Genomic DNA, 18,628 nt, shown 5'->3' with positions numbered 1-18,628 from the left:
CAGAAAGAAGGCTTCTGAAATATAAAACCTGGAAGCGTAGATGCCCCTTCTCTGAGGAGAATGAGGAAAAGTTTTTCAAAACTCCTAGACTAGACGCCTCCTTAGCACAGGTCTCTAAGCAGTCGGATCTTTCCTTTGAAGATACCGGTAACTTAAAGGATCAAATGGATCGCAGGGCTGAAACCATTTTACGCAGAGCCTGGGAAGCTAACGCTGTGGCTATGAGCCCCGCATTGGCCTCAGCTTGCATTGCAAGGAATGCCGACACGTGGGTCTGTAAATTAATGGACCACGTATCCCGAACCTCAAAATCCAAGGAGGTCCTGGATTCTCTGGAGGTCATAGGGAATGCTGTCGCATATTTAGCAGATGCTGCGGTTGAGACAGTGCGTACAACCGCTAAGACAGGTGCCTTACTAAACTCAGCCAGGCGAGCCCTCTGGGTTAAAACCTGGGATGGGGATAGCTCATCCAAGACCCATCTATGTGGTCTCCCTTTTGAAGGGACGCTCCTTTTTAGTGCTGGCCTAGATCAGGCTCTAGCCAGATCTACCGAGATGGGGAAAAAAATTTCCTACCAAACCTAGGAGAGAGAGGAAGCGGTTTTTTCGTGGCCCCCAGGCAAGGAATCGCTTCTCCGAGAAAAAGGTCTCCCCTAATAGACGTTGGGGCGCAGGAAAAGACAAACAAAAAACTGGCGTTCTCTTTTCCAGCCAGAAGTCAGTTGACAAGACCCCCAAATGACTTTCCGGTAGGGGCAGACTTTCCCACTTTGCCTCTCAGTGGGAAAGGATCACCCAAAGCCCCTATGTACTTCGGATCATAAGAGAGGGTTACAGATTGGAGTTTCTCTCCCCTCCACCCCCCAAGTTTCTCTTGACCTACCTTCCCAGGGATACCTGCAAGGTGGTAGGAATCCTTCAGAATATAAGAGAGTTGGCCAGTCAGGAGGTTATACTACCTGTTCCAGTGGACCAGCAGGGTCAGGGGTTTTATTCCCACATTTTCGTGATACCAAAACCCTCAGGAAGGTATCGTCTTATTATAAATCTAAGGAACCTCAATGTTTTTCTTCGTTACAAGAAGTTCCGCATGGAGAGTGTCTATTCCCTCAGGAGACATCTCCTCAAGGAAGTGTTTATGGTAACCTTGGATTTAAGACGCCTACCTTCATATCCCCATTTTTCAGGGCAATCAAAGCTTCCTGAGATTTGCGATCGCCTCTCCAGAGGGAGTGCAACACTGGCAGTTCACAGCCCTCCCCTTTGGACTGGCATCCAGTCCGAGAGTCTTCACAAAGGTCATGGCCGAGGTGGTGGCTTTTTTGCACCTCCAGGGAGTGGCATTGATTCCCTACCTGGACGACATTTTGATTTACAGTCTAAGTCGGGATCAACTACTTCTGGATCTATCCAGAGTAATGCAGACCTTAGAAGACCTGGGATGGATTGTCAGCAGGGAAAAGTCCTCACTGACTCCTGCTCAGACAAAGTTGTATCTAGGGTTCCTGGTGGACTCCTCAGAACAAAAGTTAATTCTACCTCAGGGCAAGGTAGAGGGCCTCATATCAGCGGTCAGGTCGCTGTTACAGGCAAGCACCATCTCCTACAGAGGTATCATGAGAGTTCTGGGTCTAATGACGTCAGCTATCCCAGCAGTTCCTTGGGCACAGCTACACTCCAGGCCCCTCCAGCACTTCCTTCTATCCTCTTGGGACAGAAGAAGAGACTCTCTGGACATAGCCATTCCGGTCGAAGTAAAGAACTCCCTTCACTGGTGGCTCCTTCCTCAGAGGCTTCAAGGGGGCCTCCTTTGGAGCCAACTTCAGCCTCTCAGGTTAACTACAGACGCAAGTTCCTGGGTGTGGGGAGCCCACCTAGAGGAACTAATAGCTCAGGGGTCCTGGAATTCAGAACAGAGAAGGGCCTCCAACTTTCGAGAGCTGTTGGCCATAGGAGAAGCACTAAAGGCTTTCGAGGGAAGGATCAGGGGCCAGGAGCTGCAGGTCTTGTCAGACAATGCCACGGCAGTGGCGTTCCTGAATCATCAGGGGGGTACCAGATCTACAGCACTCCTATCCCTATCTGCAGAGATCCTGTCCTGGGCGGAAAGTCGGGTTCCTTCCATCTCCGCAGTCCACATAAAGGGGACATTAAATGTAGAGGCAGACTACCTCAGTCGGCAGCCGATTCTGCAGGGGGAATGGGAGCTGAATCCAGAGGTCTTTTCCCTGGTAAGTCGGCAATTCGGTGTTCCAGAGATAGATCTCTTTGCCCGCAGGAAGAGCAGAAGGGTAAAGGGATTCTTTTCCCTTGCTCGAGAGAGAGGCTCAGAGGGGATAGACGCGTTGGCACAGGTCTGGGACTTCCGTCTGGCCTATGCCTTTCCCCCGCTGGGACTAATTCCGAGGGTCCTTCAAAAACTGTTCCTCTCGGAAAGCAAATTGATTCTAATAGCCCCTTGGTGGCCCAAGAGAGTCTGGTTTCCAACCCTGCAGGGTTGGTCCATAGCCCTACCGCTTCACGTCCCGGTCCGGGGCGATCTTCTCCTTCAGGGTCCTGTCCGCCACCCAGACCCCAGCTTCTTCAAGCTGACGGCCTGGCTCTTGAAAGGCAGAACCTGCGGGAGAAGGGGCTGTCGGACAGAGTAGTGGATACACTGCTCCTTAGTAGGAAGCCAGTCACAAGGCGTATTTACGCCAAGACCTGGGCGATTTTCTCTCGCTGGTGCCAGGAGAGAGGGACTTCTCAAAGAGATCCCTGCTATCTTAGAATTCCTCCAGGATGGAGCAGATCTAGGTTTGGCAACCAAGACCCTTAAGGCGCAGGTTTCAGCCCTGTCCTGTTTCCTTGAGAAACGTTTGGCATTACACCCCCTGATCAAGAGATTTCTCTTGGTCAGGGAGAGGTTGTCCCCTGTTCAAATGTCCAGGTGTCCTCCTTGGGACCTTACACTAGTACTGGAGGGGTTAACAAAGGCCCCATTTGAACCGATAGATCAGATCCCCCTTAGGATCCTGACCTTTAAATTAGCCTTTTTACTAGCAATCACCTCAGCTAGGAGAGTAGGTGACATTCAGGCTTTTTCTATTAAAGAGCCATTTTTTTCTTTATTCGAGGACAGGGTTATACTTAGGCAGGACCCCCTGTACCTCCCTAAGGTAGCATCAAAGTTCCATAGGACTCAAGAAGTGGTGCTGCCTTCCTTTTGTAGTAACCCCAAAAGTGAAGGGGAAGTTTCTTTTCATTGTCTGGACGTCAGACGCTGTCTATTATCCTACCTAGAAAGGGTTAAGGAATTCAGAAGGTCCAGCCATCTTTTAGTTAATTTTTCTGGCCAAAAGAAGGGCCAACAGGCATCCAAGGCTTCTATAGCTAGATGGATTAAACATACTATTTCGTTAGCCTATGAGCAGTCAGGTAAAGCAGCTCCTAGAAATCTTAGAGCGCATTCCACGCGATCTCTGGCAACCTTCTGGGCGGAAAGGGCCGGAGCTTCGGTGGAGCAGATATGTAGAGCCGCTACATGGTCAAGCCAGAACACATTCCTGAGGCATTATAGAGTGGAATTACTATCTCCTCAGGACCTGGCATTTGGCAGGAAAGTCCTGCAAGCGGTGGTCCCGCCCTAAAGGTAGGCCTGAGCTACTTGCTCTTCTCTCAGGGTGCCGTCCTGGAAGACGACTTGAGAAAAGAACCAGTTACACTTACCGGTAACGGTGTTTCTGGGTAGTCTTCCAGGACGGCAGGCCTACTTCCCACCCGTTCTATTTAGGAAACATGTAATGTTTAGAGTGTGGTGGTGGTTATGTTTTTCACTCTCGTGCACTGGTGTGGGTCAATACTTTGTCACAACTAAGGAGCATCGGGAGGGGCGGGGGCCTTTAACCTCTTGATTGATTGTGTTTCCTGTCAGGTGGACCAGTCATCTCTCAGGGTGCCGTCCTGGAAGACTTCCCAGAAACACCGTTACCGGTAAGTGTAACTGGTTCTTTTATCCGTAGAGGAGACAACAGACACCAAGTATGTGTCCAGTACCCCCTTGCCACAGTTCTTCCGTTAACTCCGGGACAATTGCTCCATGGGCCTAGAAGTTGTAGTCATTACCCCCGGACCCACTGCCCCATAGTATCTAGAGCAGGGGTCTCAAACTGGCGGCCCTCCAGCTGTTGCAAAACTACAAGTCCCATGAGGCATTGCAAGGCTGACAGTTACAAGCATTACTCCCACAGGCAGAGGCATGTCGGGACTTGTAGTTTCGCAACAGCTGGAGGGCCGCTAGTTTGAAAACCCTGATCTAGAGATTCACTTAGCTGGATCCGGATCAATCAGAACCTTCTCCAAATCAGTGTTCTGTACCATAGTTCCACCCTCCCCAAACTGCGCAATCGCTGCATGGCGCACCTGCACATATCAAAAGAAACTGGTCTTGGCACTCCAAATTTTTCTCTTAGTTGTGCAAATGTACAGAGATGGTTATACTGATAAATGTGATGCAAGTATTTTATGCCATGTCTAGCCCAAGTGCTATGCCCATCCGGTAATTTTAGAAACTCTTCAAGGGTCCTTTTACACCAGAGGGGACTATTTGGAGATAACCACAAGGGATCATCTTTCCTCCGCTTAGAGCATCAGTGAAACACTTTCCCTGGGAGTGCCATAACAGATCCCACCTCTCTCCCCGGGATCCCCTTCCTGTACAACATATTTTGAAGCGTTTCCTGTGAGATGGCAACTGCAGTCTCCAGCAGGCTAGTAGCATTAGGTGTTAGCGGAAAAAGTCGCCAGTGCAGAAAGGATAGCTGTGAAGCCATAAAGTAAGATCGCAGGTCAGGAAGGGCCATCCCTCCCATTGTAATTGGTAACTTTAAAACTGTCAAAGAAACCCTGGGTGCCTTGGAACCCCACAGAAACCCCACAATAATGGAGTCTATGTTCTTAAAGACATGTAATGTCACAAAAAAACAGGGAATTCGAGAGAATGTACATAAACTTAGGAAGAAAAATAATTTTAAATGGCTTTATCCGTCCCATCAAGGTGATCGGTAAGTTCTGCCATTTCCGTACCCTCTCCCAAAAATTTAGTACAACCGGCATCAAGTTTGTCTCCTGAAACTTAGAGATGGGAAGCTGAACCTCAATCCCCAAATACCTAAAAGAGGTGGACAATGGGATGGGGCAGTCCAACGGGACTACCACATCCTCATCAATAGGGAAGAGGGAGTACTTTTTCCGATTGATCCGGAGTAGTCCCCGAACTCCTGAATCAATTGGAAGGCTTCTGAAAGAGAAGACATGGGATCCTGTCTGGATCTGGATCTGCAGTCTGGAGATTTACGAGAAGTCTCCTGTTCATCTGTGCGCAATGACCTTGAATAAAACCGGTTTGATCCGCATCTACCAATTTTGGGATAACTGATTGTAATCTACCTGCCAGGATTTTTGTGTCAACATTCATCAGCGAGATCGGACGATAGGAGTCGCATTCTCGAGGGTCCTTCCCCCACTTAGGGATCAGAACAACCAAGGCTTCCCCCATCGAGGGAGTTAGTCTACCGTCCGATCTAGCTGCGTTAAATACTTTAAGTAGGCGTGGGGCCATACCATACTGAAAAGTATTATACCATTCCGAAGGGAGGCTGTCTAGTCCAGGAGACTTCCTAGGTGGAAAGGAGGCAATCGCTTCCTCCTCCACTGTAATGCCATTTTCTAAAGCAGTACTGTCCTCCTCCGTCAACCTAGGTAAATCAATGTCTGCCATGTAAGTCACCAAGTTCTCCGTCCCCAGAGGAGCACAAGAGCTATATCATCTTTCATAGAATTGAGCAAAGATTTTCAGGATATCAGTTGAGTCACAAATTTCAATTTTGGAATTGTCATACACTGACTTAATATAAACCGGAACATATGCCGGCCATACATGAGCCTTTAGTTGTATTTTAACACTGATATATCGGCATTGTGGTGTCCCCCTTTTTTTTCATTCATTTGAGGCTTTGGACATACCACATGTGAATACTATAAGAAAATGCCTCTTCTATTTAAGAGTGTGTGTGTGTGTGTGTGTGTGTGTGTGTGTGTTATTTATTTCTCTTATGTGTGAATATGTCATTCAGCTTGCATGGGATTTATTTTTTTTTTCCAGGTTGCAGAGTTACAGATGAAATTTTGCATTTAGTGCCAAACCGAAACAATTTCAGAATAACCCTGAGAGCTATCAAGTTGTGGGCAAAGAGTAAGTTTGGCTTTTTTAAGTTGGTGGTTGAGTACAATCCTATATGTATCTACCAAATCATACATGTGAGATGATTCAGTATTATGAAATTGCCTCTGCCAGCTCATCTCAAATCATTAGCGGTTTATGAAACTGAGATGATTAGTGAAGAACATGTTCTCTGCTGATCATCTCGGCACACAGAGAATCTGTCCTTGACAGACGCAGCCAGTTTATGAAGAATAAATATTTGTGTGTTTGTGCTGTGAATAAAGTGCTAGTGCAATGAGGGGGTATAGACAGTAACAAATTGCTGGGTGCTAAAATACCAAATACGGCAGTAAGGTGAGAGGCTTGTACACACACGGGTGTCATCACTGAGGACTGACCAGGCACCGGCTTTTGTTTTTTCTAGTGGAGGGGTCCATTACTTTTGAATTACTGTCAGACTGTCACATTATTGTTTGGATTGCATTTTTAATGGTTGGGTTGTCACAGCAATTTTTTTTTTTTTTTTGGATTTCATATATACATTCAAGACACTTTATTCCGAAGCGCACATTGGACTTTTGACATTTTTATTTTAAATGTTTCTATTGATTTTTATGATTAAGATTTCACTAATGATTATGGATGTTCATTGCTTTATAGGAATCATTTTTATCTTCACTTGGTATTTTAGTACCCAGCAATTTGTTACTGTCTATACCCCCTCATTGCACTAGCACTTTATTCACTTAGTTATTTCACAGCGCAAACGCCAATATTTATTCTTTTTTTTTTTTTTTCCTCTCTATCTGTTAAGGATCAGCTAACCAGATGTTTGCTGCAGTGTACCCCTAGCTTTTGTTTTTTTTTTTTTTTTTTTTTTTTGACAGCGAGGGAATTCTACATTTTATTCCAACCCAGCCAGTTTATGAAAGTGCGATCTCGGCACCTATTGAGTTCCTTAATCAGACCCCCCCCCCCCCCCCCCCCCCCCCCGACCAACAAATGGTGCATACACTACTTTTTTTTAAAATGCGCCACACCAAATTGCATAGTCATGCCGGTACCCTGCGATCTGGTGCGGGCAAACACTGCATTTGCAATCATCATTGGGGTGTTGGTAAGAATATATAGACACCTGCAGCAGATTGCACATCCAGTGAGTTTTAAATTCTGCATGCGAAATGCATTGTGGTGTGAACAAGCTCTAAATAAAAAATGCTATACTACACTACACAATTCAAAGCAATAGCTATGGCCAAAGGTAGCAATTGCATCTATCGGCCATTAGATGGCACTGCTTCTCTTCACAGGGCTAGACCAGCTGCTCCTTCTTTCCCTTTTTTTTTTTTTTTTTGACAATGGAGTTTGAAAGTGATCTTTCTCTTTGTTTTTAAGAGCGTGGTATTTATTCAAACATATTGGGATTTCTTGGTGGTGTTTCATGGGCAATGTTGGTAGCGAGGACTTGTCAGTTGTACCCAAATGCTGCAGCGTCCACTCTTGTCCACAAGTTTTTCCTTGTCTTTTCTAAATGGTGAGTGTTAAATTAAGTTCTCAGAATATTTTCCCTGAAGCCACAAATATTCTCTGACGCATTTCCATATCCCTACAGGGAATGGCCTAATCCAGTGTTACTGAAGCATCCAGAAGAAAGCCATTTGAATTTACCAGTCTGGGATCCAAGAGTATGTAATATTTAATATCCACCATTCTAGCTGTTGGCAAGACTAAGACAAAAATAAATTGTATTAATAGACCGCTTTCTAATGAGCAGATTTGTGTACACTGTTTTTTTTTGAGTTTCATATTATTGAAGAGTCTGGTTTTGGAACCAGAATTGATTTCTGCGCTGTTGATATCAGTCTGGCCCTAACATGCTGTGAACTCCAGTTGGCCTTTAATTGGGTGTTGAGCCTTAAAGTGGCTGTAAACCCTTGTTTGTTATTTAAAAAAAAAAATGTCATACTAGCCTCCACTGCAGTTCGTTTTGCTGAGTGGCCCTGATCTGCCTCTTCTGGGGTCCCTCAGCAGCACTGGTAGCTCCTCCCCGCATCGAGTGTCCACGTTGGAGAAGGCTCTCCTAATGTGGACACCCATGCGGGCGCGCTCCCGAGTCCTGCATCTGTGTCCATTCACACACATTGCAGGACTCTGCGCAGTGTCATTGAATTTGATTGACAGCAGTGGGAGCCAATGGCTGTGCTGCTATCAATTTATCCAATCAGGACAAGAGACACCAGCTAGAGATGGTATGCTTGTTCCTGGCCAGAGGATGACAGCGTTCAGGTAAGTAAAATGGGGGGGACTGCAGCACTACAGAAGGTTTTTCACCTTAATGCATTAAGCTGAAAAACCATGAGGTTTTGCAACCCCTTTAAAGTTTTTTTTTTTTTTTTATACCTTAATGCCCTCTCTGCATTAAGGTAAAAAATCTTACGTGATCAGCTCTCCCCCCCCCCCCCCCCCCCCCCCTTAATACTACCTGGATCCTCTTCAGTTCAGTGCTGTGCTCGTTAGGAACAGAGCAGTGCTGCTGCAATTTGTAGGACATGATTGACAACAGCAGGAGCCAATGGCTCTCGTTGCCTCTAAGTCCTTTTGAGGAGGGAGCAGGAGGCCGAGCCTCCCTGTGCATGTCTATGGAGCAAGCGACTTGCTGTTGTGACACTCCGAGAACAGGAGGAGTGGAGGAACCCAGGAAAGTAAGTTGGAGACTGCTCTGTGCAATACCATTTGCATGTTAATTTTAATTTTTAAAAAATCGGGCTTCACAACAGCTTTAAGGCGGCAGAAACACCTTCAGCATCTCTGTCTGAGGCTGTGTTATACCCTCAGGTCTGTGACTCAGTAATATTGAAGCCAAATGCTGCTACTATTTTCAGGAGGCCAGCAATGGTCATACGCACACGTGTTCCAATCTGTACAAAATTTTTTGGATATGCCAACATCTGTATAAGCCAAGCCCCTAATTGGATACAAATAAAGCATTGCTAAGGCTGGCCCTCACACTATACAGCTGTTGGAAAAAGTAGTAGTGAAGTCCAGTCCTAAAAATAAAAAGCTGGTCCCCCTGCAGATTTAAGTCATAATGTACTAGTATGCATCAAATACTGTGCAAACTGAGCCCTCCAGTGGAGCGCTGTCACTGCTTCTCCGGCGCTTCCATTCGGGTTTCTGATCTTTGGCCACTTGAGTGGTCGGGCTGCAGTGACGTCACTTCCGTGCATGCACACGGGCGTTACATCACCGCGGCACACTGAGTGGGCCGTATATGTGATCTGAGCTGCGCATTTGTGGCTTAGATTACATTACCTGCTGACAGACCTCTAGGGTCTCTTCTGTTATAAAACCCTGCCTGTCGGCGGATTTTAAACACAAACTTTAATACCGCTTTAAGTGCTAATGTACTATAAACATTGCCAAAGTTTTGCGTTCACAGCCGTAAGCTAAAATGTTACGTAGAATCTCCCCATCTATGTATGATTTCCCTAACAAAACTGATGCAGTGTTTTTAATAATAATTTCATAATTAATTTAATTTTTTTTTTTTTTTTTTTTTTTTATTAGGTAAACCCAGCTGACCGCTATCACCTTATGCCTATAATTACTCCAGCATATCCTCAGCAGAACTCTACATTTAACACCTCTACCTCAACTCGTGCTGTTATGATGGAAGAGTTCAGGCATGGTATGATTTTAGAGAGAAAGTATGTTTTGCGTGTATCACTTTAGGTTCAGTTACCTGATTTTGCATTTCAATGACCTTTTGACTAAAATGCAAATGGTGAAAATCTATTATGGATTTTATCTTTAAAGGTCTTGCTGTCACTTATGAAATCCTTCAAGGCAAAGCCGACTGGATGAAACTGTTTGAACCACCCAACTTTTTTCAAAAATACAAGTAAGTCATGCTGGTTATGACTAATTGAGAGATTTGCCCAGGTGCATCACTCACTGGTATGATCTAGAGAAGTCACACAAAGCATCTTTCTAAATCTCTTAAACCCCCCCCCCCCCCCCCTCCTGAATCTCTGTGACATCTGTTGGCGAAACCGCTTCCTTTTTTTTTTTTTTTTTTTTTTTTCTTCTGACTAAGCAATTGTTGTCTTTAGTAACTGATCCGCATTGACTTATTTTCCAGTTTAAGGCCCGGTTCACACTGTTCCATTCCAAATGCATAAATTTGCATGTCATTCGAAACCATATTGTTTTCAATGAAGGCCGTTCACATCAATGCGGTGCAATTCTGGTGCGGCTAAAAAAAGATTCCTGGGACTTGATCCAGTGCGGTGCAAATTCGGCTCCATAGACTTCAGTTTACATCAAATTTGCATTAGAATTAGACTTGACACGCTGTGAATTTGCATCGCAATCGCACTCAAACAGATGTAATTCTCACCACAGCAGTGTGAACCAAACCTTAAAGTGGAACTTCAGTCATTTTTTTCAAGTCTCTATCTATTAAATCCTCCTCTGCCTTTTGTTTTAACTTTGGATAGTAAAACATTTTTTTTTTTCTGCCAGTAAATACCTTATACAGCCCACTTCCTGTTTCTTGTCTGGTAAAAAGCCTAGGCTTATGACCTCATGCACAGCTCTCGCTCTCCTGAGTTTGCCAGGAAGGGAGTGAGGATGAGTCATAAGAGGGCCAATGAGAGCTGGAGATGTGTGTCTGTGTAAATCCAGGAAGTTAACCGGCAGCAGCTTCAGCTGCCCTCGATTAAAATGGTTGCAGCCAGACTCGGTGGAGGGAGTTTTCTGCAGCATATTTAGCTAGTACAGAATCCCAGTATTTATTTATAAAATATTATGCAAAGTGGTAGGGCAAGAAGCTTCAGAATGGCAAAAATGTTTTTTATCACAAATTCTGTGAGCAGACTGCAGTTCCTTACAGCAGCTGCTAAGGGAAATCTATAAAACTGGTGTCTGCAGAGTCTTGCATTAATTCATTCTTTAAGCAGAACCCCTCTGAGTGAATTGTTACTAGCTGTATTCCAATTCTTTATGTCCTATATTTCCCTGTCTGTTATGGTCCTGCAGCTGCTTTAGGGCCACTGTTCAAGGCATCAATTTGACATCAGTTTATGATGCTGCTGGGATCCTACAGTGTGTGAACATGTGCAGTTGACCGCCTCCTGACCTGCATCAAGTGGGTTTCTCATTTTTGTAGACCTGTATTGAAATGCAAAACCTGATGCAAACAAGAGCCCATCAACCTGAGCCCCCTAATGTCCAGAAACTTCTGCTTTAACTGGGTGCTGTTACTACTGTTTACTTGGTTGGGGAATATTCAGCTATTCTAGGCTGTTCCAGGGTCTTCTACATAAGTATGTACATAACCACTGTACATGGGTATAAGAGTATTTTGTGTTTTTTCCTTGCTTAGGCATTACATTGTTCTGATTGCCACCGCAGCTTCAGAAGTGCACCATCTTGAATGGTATGTAATTTTTCATTTGTTTTTTGTTATTTCAAGGATTACATTTTGTCCTCTGTAAAATATCCTTGCTTTATGTGAGTGTGAACAGGCACTGGAACACTGTTTAGACTTACTGGAGCCTACAGATGGCTCATTTTGTAGTATACAATACATGACCAATTTGCCTTGAAGGTACAAATGGGTAAATATCAGAACCTTAAATATATAGTGAATTCCGCGCTCAGGATAGTTGCGGGTTGCAGCCCCCCCCCCTATTAGGTTCCCAAGGGAACTTGCAGAAATAGAGATAAAAGATGGGGTATTTGGCGATACCCTAGGAAACACATGAGTATATATAATATAGTAAAAATAATATTATAAAAATGCCAATCTGTAGAGAAAGGTGGAGTACCTTATCATATAAGGCAAATTGTGTGTATGTGTAACCTATAGTGTTACAAAAAGTGTGATATAGCAAACAAGCCAAGTGTGTGTGACAGGTACACCAGAACGTATAAGTAATTGACCAAGTAGCATCCCAAATATAACAAAGGGTATGCGAGTGTCTCTCAGTCAGGCCTGGGCCTGACACCTTAGCATATACCAGTGTGACACAAATATCTTCCACGATTAACCAGCCAAATATGACAAGCGGAGATCTTGTGGTAACCCAAACCGTTGAATACATAAAAAAGGTGGATGAACGTATAAATATATATGCACCGAAGTGAATGCAAAATTTGATGTGCGCTATAATATATAGTCAGTTCCTCCATTGGGCTCTTCCAGCTGCCCTCTCGGGTTTGAGAGGGCAGCTGGAAGAGCCCAATGGAGGAACTGATGGGATAGTAAGAAAAGCTGAGGAGGAGGTTTATCCGTAGTCACCCACTCTTTGCCTATTACCCCTGCAGGGGTAACTACGTTTGGTGAGTGGGGACCCATTGGGGGGAGCACTACGAGTCACATTACGTGCTGAGCACCGAAGTCACCTGTTATAAGCCACCATTGGCTATTTTGGGATCACACTCTATTTCTACATGTGGGACTTGGACTTTTTATATATTTTTTTTTTTATATTGAATTATATTTTTTACAATTATTTTTTTTTTTTTGTTCTTTATACACACGGTCGGTGTGGATAGAGAGATAGATATATATCTATAGATATATATCTCTCTCTCGATCTCTCTAGAGAGAGATATAGATATATATAGAGAGAGATATAGATATATATATATATAGAGAGAGAGAGAGATCCACACAGACTGTGTGTATAAAGAACAAAAAAAAATAATTGTAAAAAATAATATAATTCAATATAAAAAGTCCAAGTCCCACATGTAGAAATAGAGTGTGATCCCAAAATGGCCAATGGTGGCTTACAACAGGTGACTTCGGTGCTCAGCACGTAATGTGACTCGTAGTGCTCCCCCCAATGGGTCCCCACTCACCAAACGTAGTTACCCCTGCAGGGGTAATAGGCAAAGAGTGGGTGACTACGGATAAACCTCCTCCTCAGCTTTTCTTACTATCCCATCAGTTCCTCCATTGGGCTCTTCCAGCTGCCCTCTCAAACCCGAGAGGGCAGCTGGAAGAGCCCAATGGAGGAACTGACTATATATTATAGCGCACATCAAATTTTGCATTCACTTCGGTGCATATATATTTATACGTTCATCCACCTTTTTTATGTATTCAACGGTTTTGGTTACCACAAGATATCTGCTTGTCATATTTGGCTGGTTAACCACTTCAATACCAGGCACTTGGACACCTTCACGCCCAGGCCAATTTTCAGCTTTCAGCACTGTCGCAGTTTGACAATTGCGCGGTCATGCTACACTGTACCCAAACAAATTTTTTATCATTTTGTTTCCACAAATAGAGCTTTCTTTTGGTGGTATTTGATCACCGCTGCGGTTTTTATTTTTTGCGCAACAAATTAAAAAAACGAAAACTTTGGAAAAAAACAAAAGTTTTTCTTTGTTTCTGTAAAAAATTTTTGTAAATAAGTATGTTTTCTTCTTCAATGACGGGCACTGATATGGCTGCACTGACGGGCACTGATAGATGGCACTCATAGGTGGCACTGGGCACACATAGGTGGCACTGATGGGTGGTACTGATGACACTAATGGGTGACATTGCTGGGCATCACTGAAATATAATGGTGCCACACAGTGCCCATTTGTGGGCTCTGATTGGCACAGACTGGGCACATGTGGATGGCCATGGGTACATACCTGGCCATCCACATGTTGCCCGCTTCCCTGGTGGTCCTAGTGGCGTCCCTGGTGGTCCAGTGTGGTCATCTGAGGGGGGGCTGCGCTGATAAACAATCAGCGCAGAACCAACACCTCCCCCACCCCAACCTGTCAGGAGACCTGCCAATCGGCTCTCCTCCACTCACGTCTGTCAGACGCGAGTGAGGGAAAGCCGATCAACGGCTTTTCCTATTGACATCGTGATCAGCCGTGATTGGACACGGCTGATCATGTGGTAAAGAGCCTCCGCCGGAGGCTCTTTACCAAGATCAGTGGAGCAGTGTGTCAGACGGCCACACCGCTCCACTGATCGCGGCGATGCGCGCCCCCGCATGTTATCCTGCTGGACGTCCTATAACGCTCAGTCAGGATAACTGAACCACCGCCCGGCCGTCAATCTGCTATAGGCCGGGCGGGAAGTGGTTAATCGTGGAAGATATTTGTGTCACACTGGTATATGCGAAGGTGTCAGGCCCAGGTCTGACTGAGAGACACTCTCACATACCTTTTGTTATATTTGGGATGCTACTTGGTTGATTATACGTTCTGGTGTACCTGCCACACACACGTTTGGCTTGTTTACTATATCACACTTTTTGCAACACTATAGGTTACACATACACACAATTTGCATTATATGATGAGGTACTCCACCTTTCTCTACAGATTGGCATTTTTATAATATTATTTTTACATACATACATACGTGTTTCCTAGGGTAGCGCCGAATACCCCATCTTTTATCTCTAAATATCAGAACCTTGGCCATGCTTATTTTACTGCTGCCTTTTTGGAGGAAATTTCCCACTTGTACTGGTCATGGGACGTCAAAATGGGACAATCAATCTACAACAAGCACTAAATCACTTTCCTTCCTTTCCCTTTTTTTTGTGCAGGGGTTAGGAATTCTGTTTTCAGAGCTTTCTGTAACTCCACTGGGACAGCAAAACAGTGAGTGCTTAGTTAAAGGAGTAGTAGACCGCGACATTTAAAAAAAAATATAAATAAAATCCCCTGCTAGGCAATGGCATGATGTGATTCTAGTACATTTATGCCATTGCCTTGCAGGAGATTTTTAAATAAATACTTTCCTTTTTAGAATTAAGCTCTCCAGCAGTGCACTGTCACAACTGACAGGGCTTCCATCTTCACCTGGTCTTCCTTCCGGGTTTGTGGGCTCCAGCAGCTTGACTGGCTGAGCCACAATGATGACACGAATCACGGCCACAGCACTCTAAAGGAACGGCACGGGTATGCCGTTCCTTCAGAGCACATACATTAGTGATGTCGCTAGCTGCCAAAAGAGGGAATATCTCCTAAACAGTGCAGGTTTAGGAGATAATCATTTTATTATTAGCTTACCTGTAGGTAAAATTCACAAGGCAGACTTTACTAACGCTTTTAAGGGAATTCTCTTCAGCAGCAGTATAAACCAGACAAAAAATGCAAGATTCAAGAAAGCCACCATTTTAGTATGCCTGTCCACTTCCCTTGTACTTCAGAGCTCCTTGAAAATCCTGAACATATTGGTATATTGGTATGCAGAGGTTGCATAATCAACAATATACAAGGGCTTAATGTCTAAATGACTAATCGCCGAGCTCTGCCTCTCAAACCGGGCCCCCGGGGTGCATGCCTAGTCCTGTACAAATGGTGACTTCAGAAAGTTGCTATTTGTTTAGCATCTTCAGGGGCCTGCAGCAATGACTAGGAAGAAGGGCAGGCATTCTAAAGGCAAGATGTGATACCAAAAAGTGTAAGATATGCAGCTGCCATTACTTGATTATTTTCCACTTTTTAAATGACGTAATTGAGAAATGCCTCCTTTGTGCCTGAGGCATCATTTGAGTATATGACATGCTGTCAGGCATGACAGGGTTATAGAAGACCTTTGTCAAATGAGAGCATGCTTGTTTTAGAGTGAAAGTCTTGTTACACTTATGCCATATTTATTTTTATTTATTTATTTTTTTAAATCCATAGGGTTCAGTAGGTTAGTATGTGGTATCAATTTGGATGTCATCTCAGTGGAGTTTAATAAAGGAGAGGTGACTTGAGAATAACTGACTCAATTTCCGCCCAGCGGTTACCTGGAATGAACAAAGAAAAAGTTGTGATAATTGTGTATAAAAAAATATAAATATAAACAAAAGTCCAACAAGTGATCTGAATGGTCAGATTAGATCAAAAATAGGTGATGCAGTTCACAGCAAATAGTATCCAGTGAATCCACCCAAGTGACGTCACCAACGTTTAGTCAAGATGTGCTCTTACCCACATGGTGGACCCTCTAATTATGGAAAGTCAATTTCACTTAGGATATATCTGCTACTATGGCATCGAAAGGAGTATAATGCACTCAGTCCACGTCTCTCCAGCCGTTCCTCCTGCACGAGGAATGAACCATCATGGCAGCCCAGTAGTACCCAAAAATTGAATAAAACAAAAAGCCCTCCGATAGTGTAAAACCTTTTGAGGTATTTATTTGCACATCCAACAACCTAGAACATTGAATTGCATAAAATTAAAATGCTGCAGCAAACCTAAGGTTAAAGCTTACAAAGCTACAAAAGATCGCAGTGAAGTAGGTAGTGTTTCCTTGCCTGACCGGTTTCGTCACAATAGGACTTCTTCCCGGGCATAGGAAACGCTTCCTGTCACCGCAATAAATACAAAGCAATCCAACGAAGCCTCATTTTTACATGCGGGCTTATACAATAGAAGCCAAGCCTTGTTTTGAGTAAACGACAATTTCCGTGGTTGGTTCAAAAAACAGGAAGTAACAATTGAACCAAGCCTCAACATCATATTAAGGTGCAATATCTCATCATAGAGGGGAAGTTCCCACTCCCAACTAAAGCAGCAAGAAGGAAGGTTTTAAATGGTCAGACCCTCCCACTTTCAAGAAAGGATCAAAGCGGCCAGTGTGTCCCCGGAAGTGAGAGATAAACAAAGGGACACTGCATAAAACGAATGCCGATACAAAAATGATTAAAGTGTATATATTTAAAATGCAAAAAATCTAAGAAAAACCAGGCATAGTCAGTGATGTAATTATTCTCATATCTTACACAATCTAAATTTTCCACAGATACATGAATAAAGGTTTTAAATTACTGTATTTATCTGCATATAACGCACACTTTCTTTCCTTTAAAATCAGAGGAAAATCGTGGGTGCGTGTTATACGCTGAACCGCTGCCTCGGAGGGTAAGGAGGGAACGAGCGCCGCCGAAATAGTCAGAGCCGAGTGTACTGTTGTACTGTGCTAGGCTCGGCACCGCTCGCAGTCACGCCCAGTGCCAGGCATAATGACGCGAGACACTTTTTTTTTTTTTTTTTTTTTTTTTATCCTTTGATAATGTTACTAATATGTATGGGACCTGTTGCCACTGGTTTAGGGTGGCCGGATCTCCAACGGCTCCCATTTCCATAGGTTGGGGGTGATTGGGATGACCATCAATCGTATGTTCTGAGGAGATTTTAATCTACCACCCAAAAACGAAACCTGTGGAATAATAATGATCCATGTAATATTTTTTTTCTTTGTTTGGTTTCGTCACAATAGGACTTCTTCCAGGGCATCCAATCGTGACGAAACCGGTCGAGCAAGGAAATATTACCTACTTCACCGCAATCTTTTTTTTTTAGCTTTTTGTAAGCTTTTTTTAAAATTTTGTTTGCTGCAGCATTTTAATTTTATGCACTTTAATGTCCTTGGTGGTTAGATGTGCAAATAAATACCTCAAAGGTTTTACGCTATTGGAGGTCTTTGTTTTACTCAATTTTTGGGTACTACGGGGCTGCCATGATGGTTTATTCTTAGTGCGGGGGGAACGGCTGGAGAGACGGTGACTGCCTACATTATACTCCTTTCAACGCCATAGTAGCAGATATATACTAAGCGAAATTGACCTTCCATAATTAGAGGGTCCACCATGTGGGTAAGAGCACATCTTGACTAAATGTTGGTGACGTCGCTTGGTTGGAGGACTCACTGGATACCACTTGCTGTGAACTGCATCACCTATTTTTGATCAAATTTGACCATTCAGATCACTTGTTGGACTTTTGTTTATTTATATTTTTTTTATACACAATTAGCACAACTTTTTCTTCAATTATCTTTGTCATATCTCCCATTGCATTGTTGTTGCTTTTTTATTCACTATTGCAAATGATTGAGTTTTTTTACACAAGCGCAGTATTATTCCTTTGTTAGTTACCTGGAATCCCAACCGTCCATGATCAAATCTGCCTTAGGTGGGAGGCTAGATAATAAATCTGTGGCAACTAAGCTCCCTCTAGTTCTATGGAATAAAATAAGAGATCTTCCTATTCTAGGTCTTTTTTTACGCCAGATAAAGTTAAGAAAGCGACACTGTAGAGTGTAAATGGGATTTGGGTACAGCAACTTCAGTAAGATGGACATTTTTAGTATGTTAATCCAACCCTAGAAAGATGTCAGACATTCCACCGATGTGTGAGGGAGCGTATTTCCATAAACAAAGGGGGAAAGTTGGCTGCTTGTAGAAGGGAGTAATTTTGAGTTATATGTGTGTCTAGGTATTTGAAGTGAGTACAGCAATGATGGGCGTAGTTGCTCTGTAGCAGAAACCCCTTTTCCCCTTTTTAGGAGTATTGGATAGGTAGTGTTTATAAGGGGGCAAACTAAATTTTGTTTAGCTAGTCTGAGCAATAAAATAAGTAATTTGAATGCTATAAAAATTGTTTAGATGAA

At 43.7% G+C, this 18,628-nt stretch overlaps 1 protein-coding gene across 2 annotated transcripts in view; it reads left to right on the top strand.

Moving 5' to 3' along the window:
- The window catches only part of PAPOLG (poly(A) polymerase gamma), an 81,534-nt gene that overhangs the window by 38,105 nt on the left and 24,801 nt on the right, over positions 1–18,628 (top strand). For both annotated transcript variants that reach the window (XM_073628105.1, XM_073628104.1), the window contains exons 8-13: positions 6,145–6,234; positions 7,600–7,738; positions 7,817–7,889; positions 9,772–9,892; positions 10,021–10,105; positions 11,591–11,644. In XM_073628105.1, the coding sequence (XP_073484206.1) occupies positions 6,145–6,234; positions 7,600–7,738; positions 7,817–7,889; positions 9,772–9,892; positions 10,021–10,105; positions 11,591–11,644 (562 nt within the window). The remainder of the gene's footprint in view (positions 1–6,144; positions 6,235–7,599; positions 7,739–7,816; positions 7,890–9,771; positions 9,893–10,020; positions 10,106–11,590; positions 11,645–18,628) is intronic.

The sequence above is a fragment of the Aquarana catesbeiana genome, linkage group LG04, assembly GCF_042186555.1.
Source record: "Aquarana catesbeiana isolate 2022-GZ linkage group LG04, ASM4218655v1, whole genome shotgun sequence".
Classification (NCBI taxonomy): Eukaryota; Metazoa; Chordata; class Amphibia; order Anura; family Ranidae; genus Aquarana; species Aquarana catesbeiana.
Note: the sequence above shows the minus strand (reverse complement) of the source record. Positions and strands in the feature narration are given on the sequence as shown.